Here is a 24,398-nt window from a genome sequence, read left to right as displayed (position 1 = left end):
AGACAACAAGCAGGAAGCAGGCTCAACAGCACTCCATTTATTTCACTCGTTTGAAACGAACTTGTACAAATCTCAAAACATTTGAACATACCATTTCCAACTTGAAGACTGATAGATTTACAAGGCAAAAGGCAAGATTTAAATAAATTTAAAAAAAATACATAGGTTAGATGTCCATTAGTGAGTTGGAAATGATTTACTTCATTGAATAACCACTATTTGGGAACAATGTCATTTACTAGCATAATGACAACAACAAACTAAATGCCACCATCCTGACTTTATGATGTCAACATCTTTACAATGCCATGCGATGTTTTATGACTGGAACAATGTTGTGAGAGGTGTACAACTGTCCAAATATGAGCTTTGAACTGTGACCACTTTTAAAAATGAATATACTGAAAACTATTTTTTTAAATCCTGCGTTATATGCCAGTTTCTTATCTAACAAGATTTCATGTTCTTTTCATTTCTTTTACACACCATCCTCATGTGTGCCGGCCGCTCCGTCTCTACTGTTCTACTCACCTACTGTACTTAACAGAGTGAAGGACACAAACTCAGAGTTCTCACTGTTTGCTTCCCACATGTGTCACTGAATTTACATAAAGTAAGAACAGAAAACTTCATTTTTAAATATTGCATTGTTTTCCCCATTTTACACCAACAATGGAAACTCTTCAAACACTCCTTCAGTGATGCAAGGGCTAAAAAAGGTTCATAGCTGATGTTGGTTGTGAAAGATGTTGGTTGTGAAAAGAGGCTGGAAACACTGATGTAATATAGAGCATCTACTCTATATGAATGTCCCAGTAAAATACAGCATAACAATGCTGTGTCCTGTTTTTAAAGATCAAATAGGCTTGAATGGTCTGTACATATGTTTATGCTTGCATATAGCAAGATTTCTAGCAATATTTATTGCACTTAAAATTAGCAAAATCTTAAGATATTATTTATCTCCACGCAGAGAAGAACATTCTTGAGTCGAAGAGAAAAATCATGGAAATGTCAAACTAGCTGTTTTTAAGCAGTGTACTACTGCAGGCATGTTTAAGGGGGCAATGGCAGTAATTAAGTAAATGACATGAACATTAGATCAGTTAAGGAGAGACAGGAAATATTTGGCCCTGTTGTCTGGGACAGTCTATGAATTTTACATCGGCTAGGGCAAATAACCCATCTCAGTCTCACAAGCGTGCATGCATTCACAAAATCACTATGGAAACCGTTAATCTGAAAGCAGGGAAGCATTTTTTCTTAACATCTTGCCCATTCCACAAGAGGTTGGTTTCAATATTGCTGAATGGACTGACTAGCAGAAGTGAGGGCTGAGTAATACATATCATGGTTAAAAAAAAAAAAAAGAAATACCACTCACGTTCATAGAAATACCCACAAACAAGCAAAAAAAACACTCCTGGAATTTCTGTTTACACACGAACAAGCTGACTGAGAGAAGGCTGGAGTGTTTGAGGCAGCCTGCAGGGAAGAGGGCCAGAGACCAGCTGGGGTAGGAGCAGGAGAGTCAGGGCCAGCCGCTCACCTTTTTTTCGGTGCCTGAGCGGTGCGGGGCGGGGTGATGGGGCGTCCTGAATTCACCCCTCCGTACTGGTACTTTGCTTTTTTCTCTGACGGCTTTAGGATCTGAAAGACAGGATCATCGTAGTTGTAAAATAAATTCATCGACAGGGCGTAAAGCAGCATCGGTGTGCCAGTAAGAGAAACGTTACACTTTCTACCTGAAAGGAGCACATGAGAGACTCGTCCACACTCATCATGCCACCTGCGTTGTCAAACTCCCCGCAGTAGTTGGGGGCAGAGAACAGTGTCACCAGCTGTCGTTTGGCAAAGAACTCGTAGCCGTCTTCAACAACCTGCGGGACAACAGGATAATATTTGTTTCAATTTTGATTTGCTCAAAAGCACTTAAAGTATTTTGTGTCGATATGTAGAGGGAACAAAAAGCTACAGGAGAGCAGAGCTGCACTAATATTAAAAAACAATATCACAATATGAAGTGAGAAAATAGGGATTTGTCAGCTAAAAGATTTTACAATAACATTACTGCAGTGCTAGTTTTCCCTTTATTTGCACCGATTAGAACACAGGATGTTGGAATTAATTAAGATATTTTAGGACTGTATGCGTTAATTTGTCAGGTATTCACTGGATTAACTAAAAAAAACCAGACTCTTCCACCTGGTTACTTTTTTCATCCATCTCTACGAAATGAGTATTTTAAAATTACTTAAATTAAGAGAAAACAGCCTTGACCTTCATACTGTAAGAACTTTCTATTATTTTCTGCTCAGTCCTGTGAGTTTGTAAAGTCGTTCCAATTTATTTGCCTTATTAAAATAAAGTTTAATTTGCCACTATCGTTTTGAATGTGTCCTACACTCACAACGTGGCACGAGTGTCTCTGTACCTGATGTGCTCGACAGATGAGATCCAGGTCGTGGCGGTTGAGGAACTTGCTGACAACATCGGCGCCGAAGGTGAAGGAAACTCCTCGATCGTTCTCCCCCCAGCCCTGGACATCTTTGTCTGGGTCTGACCACAGCAGGTCGCACAACAAACCTGGATTAGAAAAAAAAATAAATAAAATTTAAAAAAGCATTCAGCAGCAGTCAAAAACACAGACAGCCAAGCAGTTAGTCACAGATTCATCCAAATTAAAACACTCTGGTACTGTAATATGCATAAACCCACACTCTGAGCAGCCCTTCCAACATTTTTTCCTTTATTTTAGACAATACATCATTGCCTTTATACATTTGTTTCATAATTGTGGAGCACAAGACAAATATGTTGTCGGCAACATTCATTTTATACGCAAGCTAAATTTCAACACCAGCTACTTAACTGACTCTTTTTACTCCAGTTTTAAAGTATTGACAAGCTATCTGAACACGTAGGATAAACAAACCTGTATCTGGGACGTCAGTGGGTCTCATAATGCGTCGAATTTGTTCCATGGACTGCAGATCAGGTGAGAGCCCTGAAGAGAACAGATGATGGTATTGAAAGTTTTCAACACCACAGCAAATCCTGCATACATCACAGTGTACATGAAAAAAACTATTGATACTATTAACTATTAATGTAATGATGTAATGGCATAATCCGCTATTTTGAACAACTTATCACACCATCCAGTAGCCCATTACTGGTTTCTACGAATCATAGATGCTTCACAAACCTCCATGGCAGCAGAAGATCTTCTCATCAATAATCGCAGCAATTGGCAAACAGTTAAAACAGTCTGTGAAGGTCTTCCAGAGCTTTATGTTGAACCTGCGCTTGCCTGAGGAAAAGATGAAGAGGTGTTAAAATCAATGAGAACAAATCATGCTTGTAAATTAGGCTTGAGACAGAATAATACTAGATTTCTACATTCACATTTGATATTTTACCATGTAAAGGAAGTTGAATTCCTCCATGCAAAGCTTAATAGCATAGAGGAATGATCTAGGCTGTAACAACAAAACAAACAATAAAAAAAAAAAAAATCAGCTAATGCTCATATTTAAAACGCTACAATAAGCAAGTGTTACAAAATGCATCAACCCACTGTTGAAGAATGTGAGCAGTATTCATATGAAGCCACATGACATACAACTTACACTCATCATAGAAGCCGTAAATCCTGTTAATGGAGGCACACTCGTGGTTCCCCCTGAGTAAGAAGAAGTTTTCTGGGTATTTGATCTTGTAGGCAAGCAGCAGGCAGATGGTCTCCAGTGACTGTTTCCCTCTGTCCACGTAGTCGCCCAGGAACAGGTAGTTGGCCTCTGGAGGGAAGCCTCCATACTCGAATAACCTCAGCAAGTCTGTGTACTGTCCGTGGATATCACCTGGAACGATGCATTCAGCTCACTTTTCGTTCATATAACAATTTAACATCACAATCTAACAATTGCTGATGAAAACAGATGATAATAAGAGTAATAATATAATAAATAAAGATAGATTAAATACAGAATGTCCTTAAGACAGTGATCAATAACCAAGTCACAGCTATATGAATGCTCTCACCACAGATTTTGAGTGGAGCCTCCAGTTCTAACAGGATGGGCTGACTGAGGAAAATCTCTCTGGACTTGATGCAGAGCCCCCGCACTTCAGCCTCCGTCATCTGTACCACCTTCCCCGGACGACATCCTCGCACTGCAAGTCAAGAGCACACAGAGGACAGAGGTGATCAGTCTTTATATGGGCTGGTTGTTAAAGAAATGAGGGTGAACTAAATCAAATACAATTAGTAACCTGACAGTGTTTATTTGATCAGCACAAGCATAAATCAAATTCAGTTACAGTCTGATTAGCTACAGTATGAGTTCTTATATGTGTTTGTTTTGTCTGAGATATTCAGTGACACAGAAAAGAAAGAAATCTTCATATTTGAGAAGCTGGAACCAGTATTCTTTTTTCTTTTTTTTTTTATTCAGCTACATAATTGCTGGAGTAGCAGAAAATACACTTATTTTATTTATTAATAATTCCTCAACTTTCTGAAATGCTACCATATTGTGATATAAAATTACACATGCCATGATAGGGAACTTTGTAAAGAGTTATAGATAATAAACATTTTGCAGACAACTAAAATGATCATGGTATAGGCGGCCTGTTTGATGGATTCATACAAACATTAATGATGTAAACTAAACTATTAAAAAATCTGCAAACATTACATATTTTTAGAGTTTGCCATTACATTAAAAGGCCTCTCAGTAACTATGTGAGCGATAGCCTGTTCAAATCATGTGTTTTACCCTTGCTCTACCCTTTTGTTTACATTTGCATCAGTGTGCCATTAAAGAGAGCTGATCATTGCATTTGCTTTGCTTCTAGGCCAGACATGCCATTTACTCCAGTCAACACGGGTTGTTATGAACTGGCAAGTACAGGAATGAACAGCTTGTCGGCTCAGCTGGAAGTGTGTGAGCGAGGGCTGTGTGGTCCAAACAGGACACAAAGTCTAGAGGGCAACTAGAGTGTAAAGAATAAACAAGTGAGCTTGTTGAGTAATGTGTTTGAGGCTATAACTGCATTTTAGCAGCTAAAGTAGTTTTATTTATAATTTTACTGAACAATATGTTCAAAGCACTGAGGCATTACAGGTGTTCAACGTGTTTCTAAGTAGTAAAATATCAAATTAAAGTGTGGAGTTTAATACTTAAATTAACATAAATGACTGAAAATAATTGTTAGCTATATAAATAATCATTTTTAGTCATAGTCATTTTTTTTAGGAAAAATGTCAAAATTCTCTGATCCCAGCTTCTTGATATGACTGTTTTCTAAAGGCCTCTATTATAGCAAACTGAATATTCTAGTACTGTAGACTGTAGGTTATGGCAAAACAAGATTGTTTAGGAAGGATCTGGGCTTTGGAAAATGGTGACCAACATTGACAGACAGATGTCAGTTGGAGTAGAAATAGAGTGGAAGTACAGAGTGGCATGAAATGGAAATATTCAAGTTAAGTACAAGCACCTCCAAATTGTGCTTAAGTATAGTATTTGAGTATTTTCCCACCACTGAACAGCTATCAATGTCAATAACAATACGAATATTTAGTAGATTATATTATTGTCAAAACGTCATTTCAGTCTAAAGAAAAAATCAAATATTATTGATACGAAATCCCAAAGTCATGCAGACTTCAGCGGGCTAATAGCTGGGGGTGTGTCCCAACCATAGGTCCCAACACATCCAGGGTGTGTGCGGAGGAGGAGGAGGAAGAGGAGGAAGAGGGGGGCGACAGGATACGTGCTAGCTACCTACCTTGACAACGAGCAAAGTTAACGTTACTAAGCAACCACAACGTCGCACGGTTGTTTCTCGTTCATTATCATTCTCCGTTTATTAAAGCAGAAAACGCTTTGTTAACCTGCCTCACTTTACAACTCGTCCAGTCTGTTATAACACCGAGGTGTCTCTTCCTCTCTCTGACAGCAGCAAGCTATTTCCTCATTTTAGGCACACAGCTCCCACTAACGTTATCAAACAAGCTAACATGAGAGAATATGTCGCTGCTGCTGCGGGCTGTGGTAGCATAATAACGGGATAACTCTCCTACAGGAGCTGAGAGCTTCTTGTAACGCAGCGGTTAGCTTATGGGTCGATGATGAACACAGATAGATAAAGATGCACGCTGCTAAAACGGTTTTCTAACATACCGTGAAGTTACAAGCTAAAAAACAACAACACGTACAATTTAGCCAATTCATTGATAAAGCGTAAAGAAAGACGGGATATCATGGAGACACACTACCTTCCAGTAATCGAGAGATGAGGCTGTCAACGTTCAACTCGCTTTCCGCCATGTTTCTGACACACAGGCAGGATGGCGGGTAAAGTTCGCCCTGTATGCTGACTTGTAGGCTCACTACTAGAGGACTAGCCCTGCCAGGAAATCACATAGATAGTGATATCATGGATCACCCTAAGTAGGTCTACTGTCACCACTTAAGTATAGTAACACATATTTTTCCACATCCCAACTTGCAACACAATGAATCCAGATTTAGATCTATACCAAAGTCATGGTAGTGCATCCAATAGTTGTCCAGACATTTAATTCTAATCACAAACCACAAATAGCCTATCAATCAACACAGTGGCATGATAATAAAAATATTTTAGGATTTATCCTCTAGGCACTATGAGTGTCTGTAAAAGAGCACAGCAATCTATTGAACAATTGTTGAGATATATCAGTCTGGATCAACAGGCCACAAATGCACAAACTGAGGAGACAAAATGCTGGTGTGGCCAAAAATAGATACAGTGTAGGCCACACAGTGGAGATGGGAGACATAGCCTATATCAGGGTAGAGCTGGAAAGATAGTCAACAAACTAATCTACAACTATTTTTGACAGTTGAAAAAATCTGCAGGTTTCAGCTTCTCAAATATGACAATTTAATGCGTTTCTTTCTCATATATGAAATGAAATAAATGTAAACGGAGTGTCTTTGGGATTTTTTGCACTGTTGGTCAGAGAGAACAACACATCATGACATCATCTGAACATGTTACCTCTGACTCTGGGAACTTATAACAGGCATTTTCATTATTTTTAGACAAAACAATTGATGGAGAAAAAAATTGGCAGATGAATTAATTAATTATCAAAATAACCGTTACCTGCAGTACTGTCAGCATCTTGTAGAACAGGGCTCCTCTTTGTGTCAGAGGAAACATCATAATTGTTTTCAAAGTACATCAGCCATGAGTCAAATATTAGTATAGTCATGTAATTTATTAATAAATACACAGAGTAAAGGGATATGTACAAAACTTCTGGATTCACAAAGGGCAATCATGGAATATTTCACCATTTCTGTGCAGTACAAAAAAATTACAAATATTTTACATACTTGCAGCCCCATTAGGCAACACCTTTGATACTAACCCCTAATCATACTAAAACTCTTTTACATAAATATATTGCTAGTAGTGCTGGTGCAACAGAGAATCAACATAGCGGTCTGCAGCACTATGTTGCTTTCAGCTCATTGTTTTGGTTTGAGTATCAGTAGCACATGCTGACACCTATTAAATAGAACTGAAGTGCTGCTTCCACCAAACAACTTCAGACAAACTCAGTGTTCACTTCCCACACAAGAAACAACAGAGAGCCATAGTAAACATACAGGTGGTGAAGAAAATGGAAAATCTGAAAATCTACCAAGATAAAGGTATCCCAGATAATCTTTTCAAGAATTGGTGGAACTAACCAAGAAACCAGGACTACAAAGCAACTGAATATTGAACTCACATTCAACAGGTGGCAGAACAGGACTGTAATGGCATACAAATGTTACTGCTGGGTGTTTCTTCTTATGTTTACCTGCTGGTCTTTAGTAATAATAAATAGCTTGGTCTTGCAAGGCTTTAACATACTTTTGACAATACTTAAAGATTGATAAGGTCAGCAGCTTTAAAAACCAGTTCCTCTCATTTCTACTCCTCTCTCCTCTTTTTTCCGGCGCTGAACACAGGAAAGAATTGCCCAGGCGGCAATAATGCCAGCCAGTAGACTGACAATTCCCACAATCACTGGCACCCACACAGGGATGGCAGAGTCACACTTGACTATGGGGGGGGTTGGTGCAAGACTGGAGCTGGTGGTAGGAGCAGCGGCCGTGGTGGTCATCACAGGTGGACTTGCGAGACTATTCATCTTAGTGAAGATGAAGGGATTAGCCTATAAGAAAGGTAAAATAGTTCAGAGAAGAAATGTAACAAACAAACTTTAAAAAATACATTTAAATAATCTGTGTACTGCTTAAATCCAGCCTTGTTCCACAGCTCAGAGGTGATGGATCAATGCTTTAGTAAATAAAAGAGTAAGTAATACAACGACCTAAATTATTCATTACTAAATAAATAAAGCATTGAATGAAATAAACAGTTATATTAATAAAATAGACAAAATATGTAACTATCAAACTGTGAATTATAATCAAATCAAGCTATTTTTTATTTAATACTATTTCATCCTTTTTCACCCCGAAACATGTTTATTTCAGGTCACTTTTTCTCTCTACATTTCACATTCCCCTCCATCTTTTATTCCCTTTTAACAAAGACTGTTTTATTTCATAACACCACATTTCATCACAAAGTCTGTTGAAACTGTAAATCCTAATGGGATGAAATAAATATGACCTGGAATAAACTTGTTCATTGTTAAAAGAAGAAGAATTAAGTTTCATTTCATAGTATTAAGCTAAAAATGTATTGGATTATTTCACAATTTAATGTTTATATTATACTTTTTGTATGTACTCAGTCATATGATGATTATTTTTATTGCCTTATTTATTTAGTTGATATTAAAAAATTTTGATCTCCATAAAAGTAAAAATGATGAACTATAGAAGAACACTAAATACAGTAATCTAAAAGCAGAGTTGTGACCGGTTGGATTTCTCTCCAGACTCCAGAAGTTTTAACGCATACTGTACCTCAGATGGACAGTTTAGCTTGGAGCGGTCATGTGTGAAGTTGTTGTACGCCTGTTTCCTGCCTACAGGCTCCAGCTGTTAAAACACAGAGGGGTTTTTTTTAATCACAAAACACCAAAAAAACTGCAGGGAAACACCCATTTCTCTACATCAGTTTGATCCATTACCACTCAGTCCTCACCATGTTGTTCCAGAGGGCAATAGCCATCTCAGCATGTGTCCGCTCACTGATGTGGAAGCAGTCCACAGAGAAGAAACTAGTGTCTGGCTCACCCATCTGGTAAAAAGATTCGATTTTCAGCAAGGTTACATTTAATTATTTGTAAAGGTGTGCCTGATTGATTCCACCTGCCTGCCTCTGTAACTTACACCAATATAAGGTATAAAGGAAGTGCGTAAAAAGGGTTGAAGAACAACAGCAAAGTCTTCTCTTCCATCATAGCGATCTCCAGAGATCAGTTGCTGGATTTCAGCCTGGGGAAAAAAATAGGCAATCAGGAGGGAACCTCTTTTTAAAATGTTTTTTATTTATATATTTAATTGCCTAAGAAAGCTATTTGCTTTTACCTGGTACTCACGATTGATCCGTTTTATCTCTTCAAACTCTGGGGAGTTTTCAGATGGATTGATGACACAGGGACAGCTTCCCCTGCAAAAACAGATCCATGTTAATGCCCCTTTTTCTGGGACAAATAATTAGATGATCACAAAAGAATGAATGTAGAGACTTGTCCATGACATATTCATGGACATTTTAAATACAAATCCTTGACTATTCAAGTGAAAATAAATGGTTTTAGATATTAAATGAAGTTAGGACTATAAAAAGACAATTGAACCAACAGTATCTATTTTGGAAAACCTCAACAATGTGATAATGTCCATTGCAATGTTGCCAAACATTAGCTAGTTCAAGAACAATGTTAACAATGTTAGCATCTGCGTTATGTCCACTTAAGCTGTTGTGTTGGCTTCATATGTGTACACATTATTTGGAAATGAAAAAAATAATGCTTTTTTTAAAACAGTAATGTGAACATATTTCAGAGTAACCCAGATAATTATCCATAAACAAGCTAACCTAAAGGTAGCACATAATTAACTTCTTTAAGCAACTGGAAAACTTTAACCCTGTCATTCTCATTGATTCTTAAATAATAGTTTGGCATTTCGGAAAAAGATTCTCTGGTGAAAACTAGATGAGATCAATGCCACTCTCATATCTATACGTTAAATATGACGGCAGTGATTAGCTTAGCTTAGTATAAACCCTGCGGGGGACACAGCTAGCATGGTTCTGTCCAAAGGTATCAGCACCTCTAAAGGTCACTTTATTAACACATTTTATCTTGGTTATTCTTTTTAATCTGCAAAAACTATAAAAATAACAACTTAGCTATTTTTAGTCTTTATGTTGAGCTGTACCTTCATATTTAGCATAACACATGAGTGGTATCATTCCCTTCAATTAACTCTTGGCAAACACATAATCACGTCTTAAAATGTCAAGCTATTCTTTTATACAATCTTCATATAACTTACATGCTTAATAAATAAATAAAGTCTTGACTAGAATTTATTATTATATTTACGGGGAAATTATCAGAATGCGACACTGGAATGACCAAGCTTAATTAACATGATAAAACAGACAAAGGGCATGTTTGAGAAGTACAAAACAAACCTCTGCATCAGTGAACAGCTCAGTGAGTTCTTCTTAACTCTTTTCAATGGGTCTATCTGCAAGACCTCCACCACATTGACCAACATCCTTGGCACCTACAGACACAGAAAAATAGAAAAGATGAGGAAAAGGTAGAAAAATATGTCTCACTTGTATTCACAAGGACAGCAGATCTCATTAAATTATCATTTTAATAGAACTTACCTCTTTGTAAAGCATGTCCAAGCTAAGCATAAGATTGTGGCTGTAATTCTTTGGTGACAGATTATTCTGAGGGGAGACATAAAGCATGATTTGTAGTGCAGTTCATTACCATAGACAGTTATGTACAAAATATGCGTTTTAAGGATCACTTACTTGGTCTAAGCAATAATGGCAAAGATCATTTCCCCCTATGAATAACGTCAAAAGTTTCCAGTCCTTCTCGAAATTCACTGCCTGTGTAGTATGCAGATTATGAGCATGAAAAATAGAGGCATTGGAGTCAGGAATGCACAGAGTCTTATAAATTATTTAGACTCACCTTGTTGTCTTTTATGGCCTTGATGAGAGCTTGGACTTGTGCTCCAATCTCTCTGTGGCAGACAGAGCAAATACAGGCAGTAGTGTTAGAGAGATGACAATGAGTCAATCAGAAGTTTCACTCAAATGGAGTAATTAAAAGTATATGCACATACGAAGTCTTAGCTTCAGACACAGCCATGTTGAAGCCCTTCTGCACTGCCAGCTGACCTTTGGAGAAGCCCTTTAGAGAGGGGTTGAACTTCTTCAGGATGTCTGAGGAGAAAAGAAATGAATCTGACACTAGAGTAGGAAACAGTGCACTGATGGTTTGTGCCACAATAGCAGCTAGATAATAAAGTGAATGAGTAAACATTTCTACTTTCATTACAGCTCTTTAACTGGTCCATTGAAAACCATAGAAGCCAGATGTGGCTGCTAGATGTGTGTCTAAGAAACACTATTATTGAGACACTGTCCCAAAAGGAATAATTCAACAATTAAGGTAATATATTTATTTGCTTTCTTGACAAGATTTCAGCAGCCATTAGCTGAGGATAGTATAAAGACTGGAAACAGGGATAAACAGCAAGCTTGACCCTGTCCAAAGGCAACACAAATAATGTACCAGCACCATTAAAGTTCACCCATTAATAAACACATTTATATCTTAATAAAGTGTCTTTTCATCACTGTGAGGTTGCCAGGCAACTAGCTGAAATGACTGCCTGGTGTGTTTCCAGTCATAATGCTAAGTTAAGCTAACTCCCTGCTGACTGTAGCTTCATATTTACTGTGCAAACATGAGAGTGAGATCAATCTACTCATGTAATTTTCAGCATGAAAGCAAATATTAAACTATTCCTTTAAGGTGTGTCCAGCACTTCTCCTCTTTTTGATAGCTTATACAGAAAATAGCCTTTAATAAGTGATACTACTAAAAAAAAAGAATAATCTGCAGACTATAAATGCACATTCCCAGAATTATATCAGAAAAAATATTTTCTGTTTAACTTACTCGGTAGTGTTGTGACAGTCTCCAGAGTGGCATCCCCTCCAATACTGCAAAAAAAGCCAATAAACATCAGTGTGGCATGTTAAATATAACAATACAGTAAATCTCATGAACACTGTGTTTGTGGTATACCTCCATGATACTCCTTTATACTCTTTATTGAGGTCAAACACATTTTTTGCTTTGGCACCAGTTGCAGCCTGTAAACAAGGAACAAACAAGTTACATATGAAGTCATGCAGGGAGTGAAACTGACAAAGATCATTTCTACATCAAAGACACAAACACCAGAACATGAAGGAGATCATCATCAGGAGGGAAAGCTATCTGGCTGATAACAAATTGATTAGAGAGTTCATAGTTCAATGACGTCAAGTAACTGATATAAACAGATTCACATGTGGTGCTAAATGTTTAATGTTCCCCCTCAATGCTCACATTGCAGACACACATTGCTTAATACATTTCCAGTATGTGTCCAGTTGTTTGGCATAGTAGGTTCTTCATACTTTTTATTGTAAATAATAAACTGTTCATTATTGTGTTAAGGCACTAACCGTTGAAGAGTCTCCCAGGGCTGCCACCACCTTGATGTCTGCTGGTCTTAACTTGTGAACTATAAAAATGAGAGCAGATTTAGAAAAGAAATGTATCCCAATCACTTAAAGATAAATATCATCCCTGTACAATTTCAAGCAAATAAAGTTGTTATAATACTTAATATAATTTTTATTATCGGGACGGTATAATTTTTCATTTGTAGATAATTGAGACATTCTTGATTTGAGCCTTTTCACTCTCAGTGTCACTTGTATGCATAGGTCTTTATTAGTTCTTTGTTTGGTCTTTGTTTCAGCTTATGATCTCTAGATAAAAGAGCATATCCAGTATATGACCATGTAATCACATATTGGCTGTTTGCTAATAAATGCAGAAAGGACGGTTTGCTTACCTGATGTTGGCACAATGTCAGATGGATCAAGGTTCACACAAGATAAGTCACTTCCCCAGTTCTAATCAGGAAGAAACAAAGACAGAAATTGAGAATGTACACAATTAATCATCTTGAAATATTGCTTAATTGTTTTCTGTGTCGGTCCATGTTTTTTGATATTATTAGAGTGATCATCTTTGGCAAGGTATAATTATTGCAGTTTTTAAAAAAATAGGGGTGTGTGTGAATGTGTTTGTGTTTCTATGTGTGTTAGTCCTTTGATAAACTGTGTCTATGGTGTACCTCACTTCTCCTCTAGTGCATGTTGGAAGAGGTTCCATAATAAGTATAGAAAGACTATGGATATATGGATGAGCAAACTCTACTTCCCAGAGGATAATGATGTGTTGTCATTCAAACAATATGTAGTGTATTGTCATTCAATGGTGACATTTTAAGTTTCATTTGCATGCTGATTTATTTTCAATCACAATTTTTTGTGTTATTAAAGAGCTTCTCAGATGGACATAAGATGCTTACTGTGTTGGGTCCAGGTGTTGGTGTGGGATTAGTATATGTGTAATTGCTGTTGTGATAGGTTCGAATATATGGTGAAGTCTGTGGGCAAAGAGAATAGCTGAGTTAGATACACATTACATCATGGCAGTCAAATATATGTTGACATGTACATTCAAAAAGTAAGAGAGTAAGTAAGTAAGAGAATTTAGAACCATCACATTAGTCATTAACATTTACATCATTTAATTTATTTTTAAATCTGATTTTCTACCTTGGTTGGACATTTCAGGTCCATGTCGTTATTAAAATCTTGTCTGTAAGTCTTATTGCCCAAAGGTTCCAGCTGGGAAAACAAGAGTCAGAGTAACAGTACTGTCAGTGCTTTGAAAGTATACAGTATGTAGGAAATCACAGTGACATGACAATTTTATCATAATTATCAAATTCCTGACTTGTGAGACCATCTTTCTTGTTGATTTTGTGATATCTCATCTTTTTTTCCCTGACTTGTGATCATTATTTTTGGATTATTGTCAAATACTGTTTGCACAGTTTCACAGTAGCCAGTGTTGAAAACCTCAAGGGTGAGCTCCTGCCTTCAACCTTTACTGGACATGTGTTAAGCTCACTTCATAGCTGTGCACTTACGCACGTACTGTAGTGAGGGCAGAGCAGGCTTTGGAGTGACGTGATAAATCATCTTAATCTAATGCTTTATTATCCTCTGGATATATTCATTCATTGATATTACATTAGGCTAAATGCATCCACAAAAAGGTTACATGCATTAAACTAATAGCTTCTGTTCATTTCCTACCATGTTGTTCCAGAGGGAGCGAGCCATCAGTGTCTGGGCCTTCTGGCTGAGATGGAAGCAGTCAGCACTGAAGAAGGCACGATCTGGACGGCCATCCTGTGAGAAAGGTATTGTAAATATATAAAATGGCTGAGCACTGACTATAAGGGCAGTAAAATGTAGGACTATAGTATATGGGAGTTTGGTCTATATGCTGCAGGCTCAAGGAAAAATGTAACTGCTGGATTATTATTCTAAGAGAGAGAAGGGGAAAAACTGTTGATCTAGGATGAACAAGTGGCAACCAGTACAGACGATGTATGAAAATAACAAAAAGAGCTTAGGAAAGTGAAACTACTCAGACAGCAAAGTTTTTTTAATGTTGATTCAATGACTTTGGATTGGAGTAATGGCAAAAAAAAACCCACCAACAAACAAATACCAACATTAATATTAACCACGGTTACATCACATGCTCTATGCCAACACACTGGTAAGCACTAGATACTGATGATTTTTCAGCTTATCCTGTGGTTAAATATCATATAAACTGATTGATTGACCGAAGTCAATGTAGTCTACGTGTGAAAGAGCTAGCATTGTTACTGACCGGCAGTTTGGGGACAACGATTTCTCTGAAGAAAGGCTGGACGACCACAGTGAAGTCTGTGCGACTGTCATACTGACCTGACCCCACAATCTCACTCAGTGAATGCTGTAAAAAAAAAAAAAAAAGAGGAAAAGGTGATGATGCATTAGAATGAGCAGAAGCAGGTTACATTAAGGATCACAGTTTGGCTTCCTCGTCTTTCATACCTGATAGTTTCTATTGAGGTCTTCCACCAATTGAAGAGCTTTAGAGCGGGGCTTTGGCAAGATGACGCAAGGGCACAGAATACTGAGAAAGGAGAGATAAGACAGTATTATACCACCATAAATGATAAAGGACCAGACACAGAAAGATTGATGATAGCAGCACACGAGCTGGATTCAAACTTAACATGACCGTTGCTGCTTAGAGATTAAACGTAATACTCACTTAACCAGCCAGGTTGGGCATTTAAGGGAAGCATTAACATGCATTTCTCTTAATGGGATAATGTGGAGTGGTTCTACTAAATTCACCAGAGCCCGAGGTACCTGGATGAGATAAGCCCAGTTAATGTTTACATACAATTAAGCAGAGCAGGGAGAAATATAGCAGCATGTCTGTTGATTTTACCTCTTTGTGGAGATAATCCAGACTTTCCCGAACATTGCGCATATAATTCTCTACAGAGTAGCGAAGCTGTAAAAGAAGGGAAATGATTTGAGGTCATGTCTTTACATCTTCCAAAAATGGCTTATGAGCTTTAACTTTACACTTGGTACTCACAGAATTGTAGCAGTGGTCACACAGGTCATTTCCACCAATAAAAAGAGTGATCAGTTTCCAATCAGATTTAAAATTGATTCTCTGTAAGACAAAAAGCAGAAAACTGAGCATCAGCAGTATGTAGTATATCATGCATTGTGCTACGGAGACACTCCATTTATATTTTGTGCTTTTTCATAGCTTGCATTACCATGCAAGCTATGAAAAAGTAGCTCAGTCTCGTTGGAAATATGAATAAAATTGTAGACATGTACCATATGTGCATGTCTTATAATTAGCAAATTTTGACTCTCTAAAAATGTCTTTCCTGTTGTTATATCTAAAGGAGACAAAATATATGCAAATGATAATTCTATAGCGAAGTTGGCAATTGTAAAGATAATTAAAGAAGAAACATATATGAACTTACAGAGTCATTTTTCATCTTTGCCACCAAGGTCCGCACCTGTGATGGTATGTCCCTGAAAACATAAATACATCAAATATCACAATACATCACTCAGAGTTCATTTCAAGACATATTTATCCCGACTGTACTTTCTCTCAGCTTTTAGCTTTTATAGTAACTGACACTCAATGAGCAGTTCCATCATAGTTTTCAGTCTCGATAAACAACTCTAAGAATTTTTAACAGTTAATTCTAAATCAATAAAAAATAGTCTTAATTCAAGGTCTGGAAAAAGATAGACTGTAAATCAAGATTTTATTAATCAAACTGCTATTTCTAACGTTCACTCTCAGTTTATTCATACTCCCATTAGCTTGGAAGTTGTGTCTTTTTTAAATGATTCAATCCTTTCAGCAAGATGTATTAATGTGTACAAATTGAGACATTTTTCTAGGTGGCATGCACTAAAAACATGAGCTACTCAACTCCCAATAACTTGTAAACCAAATGGATTAGACTACTAACAGCTTTGGTGAATGTACTTGTGATTGTGTGCTTAAATCTGCTGAATTCTTACAACATAAAGCAGTTATTCTGTAATTAAAACAAGACAGATTCAGCTGAAAAGGCCTCTGGTGGGACTCACTCGCTTTTTGCTCCTGCCACAGCCTGGTTGAGGAAGGCCTTAGGATTTTGCTGTTTACCCATCCCAACAGAGTAGCCCGTCAGGTTTTGGTTGAAATACTTTAAGATGTCTATAATAACAAAGAAATAGAGTAAATGACAATGCTGATCATAGAGCAACACAAACTTACATAAACATGTTATTTGAACCATAAATCATTAGACTCACTGGGAAGAGTAGTTACAGTTGTGAGGTTGTCATCTCCACCAACACTAGAGTTAAAACAATCAAGTTCATTCTAAGCAAAGGAAAGTCTGGCACATTAATACCAACACTGGTCAAGAGGTTCCACAAAAGCATTATGCTGTAATGTTGTGTGATGTTGATGTTGAAAAGGTTTGACTCACCTCCAGGATAAACCTCTGTACTGATTCAGGACATCTAGTATGTTGTGTTGGCTGGATGCAATGCCGTTCCCTGCCTGAGAAGAAAAAGGTGTTTTAGTAACAGGATAAAGTGTCATGGTAGCTCTCAATCTTTGGAAAACTACATACAGTTTATTCAGACAGAGATCTTTAGATTGTTTACAGTCTGTGAAGGCAAAGACTAGTATTTTTTTTATGTAATTAAGACTTTTCATTATTGATTAATCTACTCATTATTTGATCATTTATTTGATTACAAACTCATCTGTTGTATCTTTGACATACTACAGCTGCAGTTTATATGTATCTAACTTTAAATTATTACATAACAGACCTCCACCTTCTCTTTTTGGTATAAATATATCCAATGTACAGTTTTAATATTGAAGGACATTTCTGCACCTTACTGTTCAGCAACATTATGGACTGATTTGAATTACTCAACAGTATCTTAGCAGGCACTATCACAGAACAGTGAATATCCAGCATATATTATTAGATATCATTATGGTCTTACTTTTAGGGTCTGTTACCATCGTATTTGTTGTCATAGTTTTTATATTTTCAGTCTATTTAAAGTAATGATAAAATAACAAAAATCCAGATTTAAGTTCACTCACTGTCAAAGAGTCTCCCACAGCAGCCACAACTTTGATATCTGCAGGTCTGAGTTCATGCACTGGGAAAATAAAAGAGGCCAGTTAGGATAACAAAGGGTTCTACACAGAGACTGTATAATAATAATATAAGGCTCATATTACATGTAAAGAGAATAATATAGCAATAATACTTTTAAAAATACTGCAAAGATGGATTAAAGAAAAGTACTATTTGCATTTGCAAGGTGGCAAACAGGGGCTCCAAAAGCAATACACAGCATATTGGGCAGAAAATCAAAGGTCACAGGGTTAAATATAAAGATGGGAGACAAATTAGTGTCATGTTAAAGTCAAAGGGAAAGCCAATATCTCATCAATCATCTTTAATTTGCTGTGTTGTACATACATAAATATACATTATGAATATAAACTTTCAGGCCAATTCAATATTAAAGTCACTTCAGTACCTAATAAAAATCTCAAATTTAAGTGTAGACCCTCTTACCTGAGGTGGGTATTGAGGCTGAGGGGCTGAGGTCTTCACAGGGCATCTCTGTGCCTGTGAACTGAGCAGACACACAGAGCACATCCACAGTCAGAACTAAACATGAGGCGCACAATGCTACCAAAGCCTCCATTTGGCTCAATACCAGACAGTACTCACTGGCTTAAGCAGAGGAGAGGCATGGCTGTGGTGATATGAAGGAGAGTTCCCCTCCGTCCTCAGAAAGGGTCGGTCCTTGGGGAGGAAGAAGAAGAAACAGGTGGGAAGAGGAGGAGAGAGGAGAGCTTGTAAATCACCATTGTCAGATATATCACTATGGTAACATATTTAATTTTATCACGCATGTTTAACTGCATGTTTGTGAGTTTTTAACATAGTTGCTCACCTCAGTTGGACACGGCAATGCAATGATCTTTCCATTGTCCTCTGTGTTATGTTGGGCACTAGTGGGCTGCAGCTGAAAGACAGACAAATCATTGTCTTCAAGGTTAGGTCAGAGTGAACAATGACTTTGTATGTATGTGTCTGTATGCAAGACAAATAGAGATCACGTAGGTTGTGTTAGGCCTCACCAGGTTTTTCCACATCTGCACCAACAGTTTATCAGTTTGCAGTGACGCTTGTGACTCAGAGATAGGGTTCCCACCCTGTCCAAAGAAAACCAACAACAGTACTGTACGTTAGATACAGAAAGTACATCCTCAGTTTATCTCTGTATTGGCATATCTGTATTGTCGTAAGATAGACTTGAACCTATTATTTGACTGAAAGCTGAATATCTACAACTCACAGCGATAGATGAGGGATCTGTGATGAAAGGTGAGTCCTGCAGGATGACGGTGAAGTCATCTCTGTCAGCGTACCAGCGCTTCTTCACTAAGAGCTCGTCCAAAGACTCCTGGTCAATGTAAAAATATTTGAAGGAAGAATTAACAACAAAAAACTCAGATATTCAGCAGTTTTTGATCAGTGATTCTCAACCAAAGGACTAAATGTAGCTTAGTATTAGAAAGCAATGGAGATGCAGTAGAGACAAGTACACACCTGCAGAGCATGAGTCAGCATGGCCCTCAGTAGTCTGACTTCTCCTTCACCATTTCTTTCCATACATGGACACATCCTGCCAGAAAAAGAGTTGGTTTTTTAAAGGTTTTAAGAACAGTATTGAACAGTATTGTTATTTACAGCCTCATATTACTTTTAAAATGTCAGCAGCTAAAAGTCTGTATATAAATCACCTATTGTTTTTCATTATTTTATTTAAAACATCTCACCACCCATTCACCCATTTAACTTAATTAGGCAAAACTCAAAAAGTTTTAAGTTAAAGAATACACACATACATATCAGCAAATAGGATTTTCCCTTCTCCATGCACTTTAGATTCATTTGAGCCAGAAAAGCTTACAATTAATTTAACTGAGAAACTTTTGTATATCAAACCAGTGATGAGGACATTGCACACGTGAACTTACTTGTTTGTGAAACTGTCATGCTCTCCGTTCCATAATGCAACACTGACAATGGTCTGCTTCAGCTGCAACACCAGTCAGAACAATGCAAATTTAAAATGTGTAAATATTGATAAATACAGTAATAATTAATAAAGAATACTGTGAAATATAGTATACCTGAGAATGCAGCAACTGCAGAGCTTTATCCACATCTTCAACTACTGACCTGATAACAGACTGAACCTGCACACATAAACACAACAGAGCTTCTTATATTAGTAAAAAGTAATCTCTTAAGGATCTGCTTGATTTTCTTACTAATGACACAAAATAGCTCGTCATGAGGTATTAGTAAGGGTGCACAATGAGTCTTCTAACGTTTGGTTTTCAGGTAATAATTTGTACACATGGGTGATAATCGCAGCAATAAGTAAGCAGTCAGTTATCAGGGAAACATTTTCATTAACTATCCCCCTGCCTCAGCACATTTTTTTTAGCTTTTATGGTTCTCATATAAGCTGTAGGGTGTTCTGTACATCAGATTGCGGCCTGAAGTAAAGCAGAGAATGTGTTATTGGAGGCACATGATGTCTATAGGAGCGTTCTTTACGGTGTCAAAGAAAGGTCAGTGTAAAGCTGACATTGATAAAAACAATTCCCTCCTGTAACTTCATTATTTGAGACAGCAAAGAAACACAGAACAAGTAATTTGTTATAATTGTGTGTCATGAGTTTACCTGCTGCTGCTCACAGGTGCAGAGCTGATCCACCTGAACAAAAAGAAGCACCAACTTCCAAGAATCCTGTAAAAAAAAGAAAAAGAAAAGTATTCTTTCACTCTCAAACTAGCTATGAACATTGTTTGTCCCTTTTTTGAAGGCAGCCTCTCGTGCACCCACCTGACTGTTCTGGAGATGGTTGGACATTTCCTTTGCCTGGTCCACTAGTGTGCTAGAAACAGGAAGAAACATGGAGGCAAAAACTTAAAATCACTGGAAGTAGCGCAAGTTATTGGAGGCATATTTGTGAAAACACTCTGAACTGTACCTGTGTTGATCAAACTGAGCTGCATACATGCTTGTTTCATCTGAGAGAGGACTGATCAGTGCAGGATTGAACAAACTCATCAGCTCTGATGGAGAGAAGTTAGGACAATCTTAGACTTTATTTTTCCATTGAAAATAGTGTTGTTTTACACTTTGTTAGAATTCAATTCACTTTTAGCTACTGCCAATATTTACACATTTTAACACCCTCACACATGATAATCCATTATAAACGGCCACAAAATTAGTAATAACACTCAATATCGCAATATCTTCACTCCAATTAATCATAGTTTTAGGTGAAACAACAGCAAACTTTGTATTTTATTAATAATAAATTCAATCAATCAATCAGCAGCCGTGTCCTTACATCTTTGAGTTAGTCAGTGTTTTATCTGTATGATGTACGCTCCGTACTTTTTATTTCATGAATGGCTTTTGAAAAAGATAACAGACTACATGCCTGGTGTGTATTGGGGTTCACTGTTTCAAATTATCATGCTTAGTTGAGATATCAGTGCAGTAAAGATAGTGCACAGTAGTGTAATAGAAGCTGATATCAACCTCTTTCAATGTATTATACCATGTGTGGAGACTGACAGCCAATTCTAGTCAACGTAAAATTGAAAAAAAAGCGTTTTGGTTGCCTCTTCGAATTACAAAGATCCTGCAGCTTTCAGTTAAAGTCCCATTGTAAGAAAGCAAAAGACAACATCCCAAGTCCAGTAATTACATTTTAAAAGGATTAAGTTGATCATTTTAGAAATAATCTGCTTTAGGCACTGTAAACATGGCAAAATTACCTTGAAGTCTTGACGCTACCATGGATAGTTCAGTACTGCAAGAAAAAATAAAAACAGTCATTTATACATTTCAGACTTTGTGATGCATATATCACTGCAGGTTGAAGCTGACTGCTGACCAAAGCTCACCTGTGCATGTGAAGTCCAATAGAGGAAAACACAGACACATCTGCAGGCCTAATGCTGTTAACTGGAGAGAAAAAAGACACAAGTTAATCTCAGCACTGAGAGAAATCAGAAATAAGATGCAATGGAGGGACAGGGACTTTAAAACGGGCTGATAATGTGAGAGGGGATGTGATATGTATTGTGTGAATCACTATATATAAATTAGTTCTTTTAATTAGGCAAACATAGTAATGCTACACCATAAAAATACATGAAAAGCTCAAATTTCACTTCAGTAAAAAGCAGGGAATATATCAAGTATCAAAAGTAGAAGTAGTCAATACAGACAAATAATCTGTCAAATAACTGTAATAAAATTGGAGTTAAAAGAAGAATATATCTGTCTGTGTTCACAGTGGTATGTACAAGTAAACTACAAGAAACTCAAATTTGTACTTAAGTAAATGAACTTAATTGCATCACTGATACTGGTTCACTAATACTGGAAACACTCCCCCGACACATCACCCTTAAAATCAGTATTACAAGATTTTGTATGATTTTCACATTTTTCTCATTGCCTTTGTGAATCTTTGTGAATCTTTAGTTGTTAATATGATTGGGCTTTGATTAAAGTCGATATCTGTTTGACGTACCATTGGAAGGGGGCAGCGGAGAGCGGGACATCTGAGTGCATGGCAGTCCAGTTACTGAAAGCAAGGCGAGAAAATAAAGATTACACCAAGACATTAGTATGCTAGATTAGAGGATCTAATATTAAGATTGCTCTTAACAACTGAGCATCCATGCAGAATACTTCAATTTGTATCAATTTAGGTAATCTGCATGGACGCAAAAAAAAACATGATTCAATTATAAGTTTCTGGAGCAACAAATGCATAAAGAAGATCTATTCATCCAATAATGGCATCTGTCAAATCTAAATTGGATTCCATAAAATCTCTAAACATCAAAATAAATATTATTTCTAATTTTAAGAGTTTTTGTAGAAAATAGCATCAGGTGTAGGCTTAAAGCCTTTGTCTAAATGCATTTTAATGTTTTTCCACTGCTGATGACTATCAATTTTCAGATCCACAATCTTAATTTACAACATGAGTTATTCTCCTGAGCATTTAAGAACAGTGATTATCATGTGTCCGATTTTTTTTTTTTTTAAACTGCAGCATTGAACAGGTGACAGTGCATCAAAGTTAGCAAACAGTGTAAACCTGTCATCCATGTACACCCCAGGAGTGTGAGTAGAGCCAGTCGTGGAAGCATCCTTCCTCTGATTTATTGTCAGATTTTGTCCTTGTGGATCTTTTTCTGCAGCAGTCCGTCTTCTCTGCTCTCTCTCTCTGCTGGTTATCAGTTATAAATGGCCCACACACTTTACAGATCATAAATATGTATGGGGGGTGGGGCCGACTATATTGTTCAAAGGACACAGTGATAAGGTTTTATAATGAATCAATGACACTGATATAAAATCAACTTTATTGTAGTGATGAGTGACAGAAAACGTTTTAGGGTTATTGGACTGTCTGTCTGGTCTTGCACAATCTGCTTTAATTTTTTTAACAAGTGGCATCAATAAATAAAAATGAGAACAAATATCAGAACACAACTGAAATATGACTGTATGTACTTCTAACTTTTTTACTAAAGAACATTTCTGTTAGTAAGTTGAATAAATCTGCAGTTGCACTCGACACTTCAACACTGTACTGTTAGGAAAGTTAATTTCTGTTAATTTCAAGGTTCTAGCATTTCGCTGTCAAAAGGGCCATATATGATCTGTTCTGTAATTGGATAAAAGAAGCACTTAAAGAAGCTCTATCTGCTGGTTTAACATGCTAAAGAAAACATGCATGCTAATATTCTGTTTGGTCAGGATCATAAAATCTTCACATCTTCATTTACATGACATAACACCAAAATTGAATCTGTCTTTTGTGTTGAAACTTTTCGAGGCTCTGCTACTGTTTAATGCTATCGATCCCGAGGTATTTAAAGCAAAAATATCTCAAAATCACCCTGAAATTGGATTTATCAAGTGCAGTAAAAACTAAAGTTTTTATTTTAAGCTTTAAAACTTATTGCAAATTTCATTCAGATTTCTGCCAACACTGGCTCCACACACACTTGTGAAAATACTCTCTGACTTTTTTGACTTGACCTCTGCACTGCAACAATGCAGTCAAGAATCACACCACCTTATAGGCTGACTATTTGACCCTTACTTACACTAATAGTTGTCACTATCTCCTTTTTATCTGTAGAATTTATGGTTACAATGGCGGGGAAAAGAAAAATCAATTTTCCCACCAACCTTGCTCCTTTTGACCTAAGGAGTTGTTGCATAAATCATCATCATCACTGAGATCAGACTGAAGATTCAAAGATGTAAGGTGTAAAAAAGCAGTTGGGGTAATGTTAGGAATGAATCAGAATATATAAGCACAGTATGTCAGTACATGAGTTACTTGTGTGACGCTACAACTCTGTTCTGAGCTTTCTAGAGAGTTATTTTTTTCTCTTTAATGAAATAATGTTTTGGATGAGGTGAGCATGACCTGACAGATTGGAAAAAGATAAAGAGTTAAGTAATGTGCTTAGTTAATATCT

At 37.0% G+C, this 24,398-nt stretch overlaps 2 protein-coding genes across 2 annotated transcripts; both read right to left on the bottom strand.

Annotated features, from left to right (window-relative positions):
* Positions 1–17: 17 nt before the first annotated feature.
* On the bottom strand, positions 18–6,368 carry LOC128377082 (serine/threonine-protein phosphatase PP1-beta catalytic subunit-like). The gene is made up of 8 exons (XM_053336972.1): positions 6,290–6,368; positions 4,045–4,176; positions 3,633–3,863; positions 3,209–3,313; positions 2,936–3,007; positions 2,435–2,586; positions 1,746–1,880; positions 18–1,650 (listed from the first exon to the last, which is right to left on the bottom strand). Exons 1-8 carry the CDS (start codon positions 6,339–6,341, stop codon positions 1,546–1,548), a joined length of 984 nt encoding a protein of 327 aa, XP_053192947.1. The 5' UTR covers positions 6,342–6,368; the 3' UTR covers positions 18–1,545.
* A 1,592-nt stretch (positions 6,369–7,960) lies between these two features.
* Positions 7,961–22,454, bottom strand: LOC128376862 (phospholipase B1, membrane-associated-like). Its single transcript, XM_053336717.1, has 41 exons — positions 22,424–22,454; positions 21,789–21,849; positions 21,660–21,694; positions 20,858–20,942; positions 20,692–20,761; positions 20,548–20,613; positions 19,988–20,053; positions 19,832–19,893; positions 19,401–19,476; positions 19,150–19,254; positions 18,929–19,003; positions 18,742–18,813; positions 18,516–18,590; positions 18,357–18,417; positions 17,873–17,931; positions 17,235–17,308; positions 17,056–17,099; positions 16,849–16,957; positions 16,224–16,275; positions 15,815–15,895; positions 15,662–15,727; positions 15,479–15,579; positions 15,256–15,337; positions 15,050–15,154; positions 14,461–14,556; positions 13,915–13,986; positions 13,665–13,742; positions 13,143–13,203; positions 12,748–12,806; positions 12,323–12,390; positions 12,194–12,237; positions 11,352–11,451; positions 11,198–11,249; positions 11,032–11,112; positions 10,879–10,944; positions 10,675–10,769; positions 9,558–9,639; positions 9,360–9,464; positions 9,172–9,267; positions 8,991–9,065; positions 7,961–8,227 (listed from the first exon to the last, which is right to left on the bottom strand). The coding sequence occupies exons 1-41, from the start codon at positions 22,452–22,454 to the stop codon at positions 7,961–7,963; spliced, it is 3,210 nt and encodes a 1,069-aa protein (XP_053192692.1).
* Between the last annotated feature and the right edge of the window lie 1,944 nt (positions 22,455–24,398).

Source organism: Scomber japonicus, chromosome 17, assembly GCF_027409825.1.
Source record: "Scomber japonicus isolate fScoJap1 chromosome 17, fScoJap1.pri, whole genome shotgun sequence".
Taxonomy (NCBI): Eukaryota; Metazoa; Chordata; class Actinopteri; order Scombriformes; family Scombridae; genus Scomber; species Scomber japonicus.
Note: the sequence above shows the minus strand (reverse complement) of the source record. Positions and strands in the feature narration are given on the sequence as shown.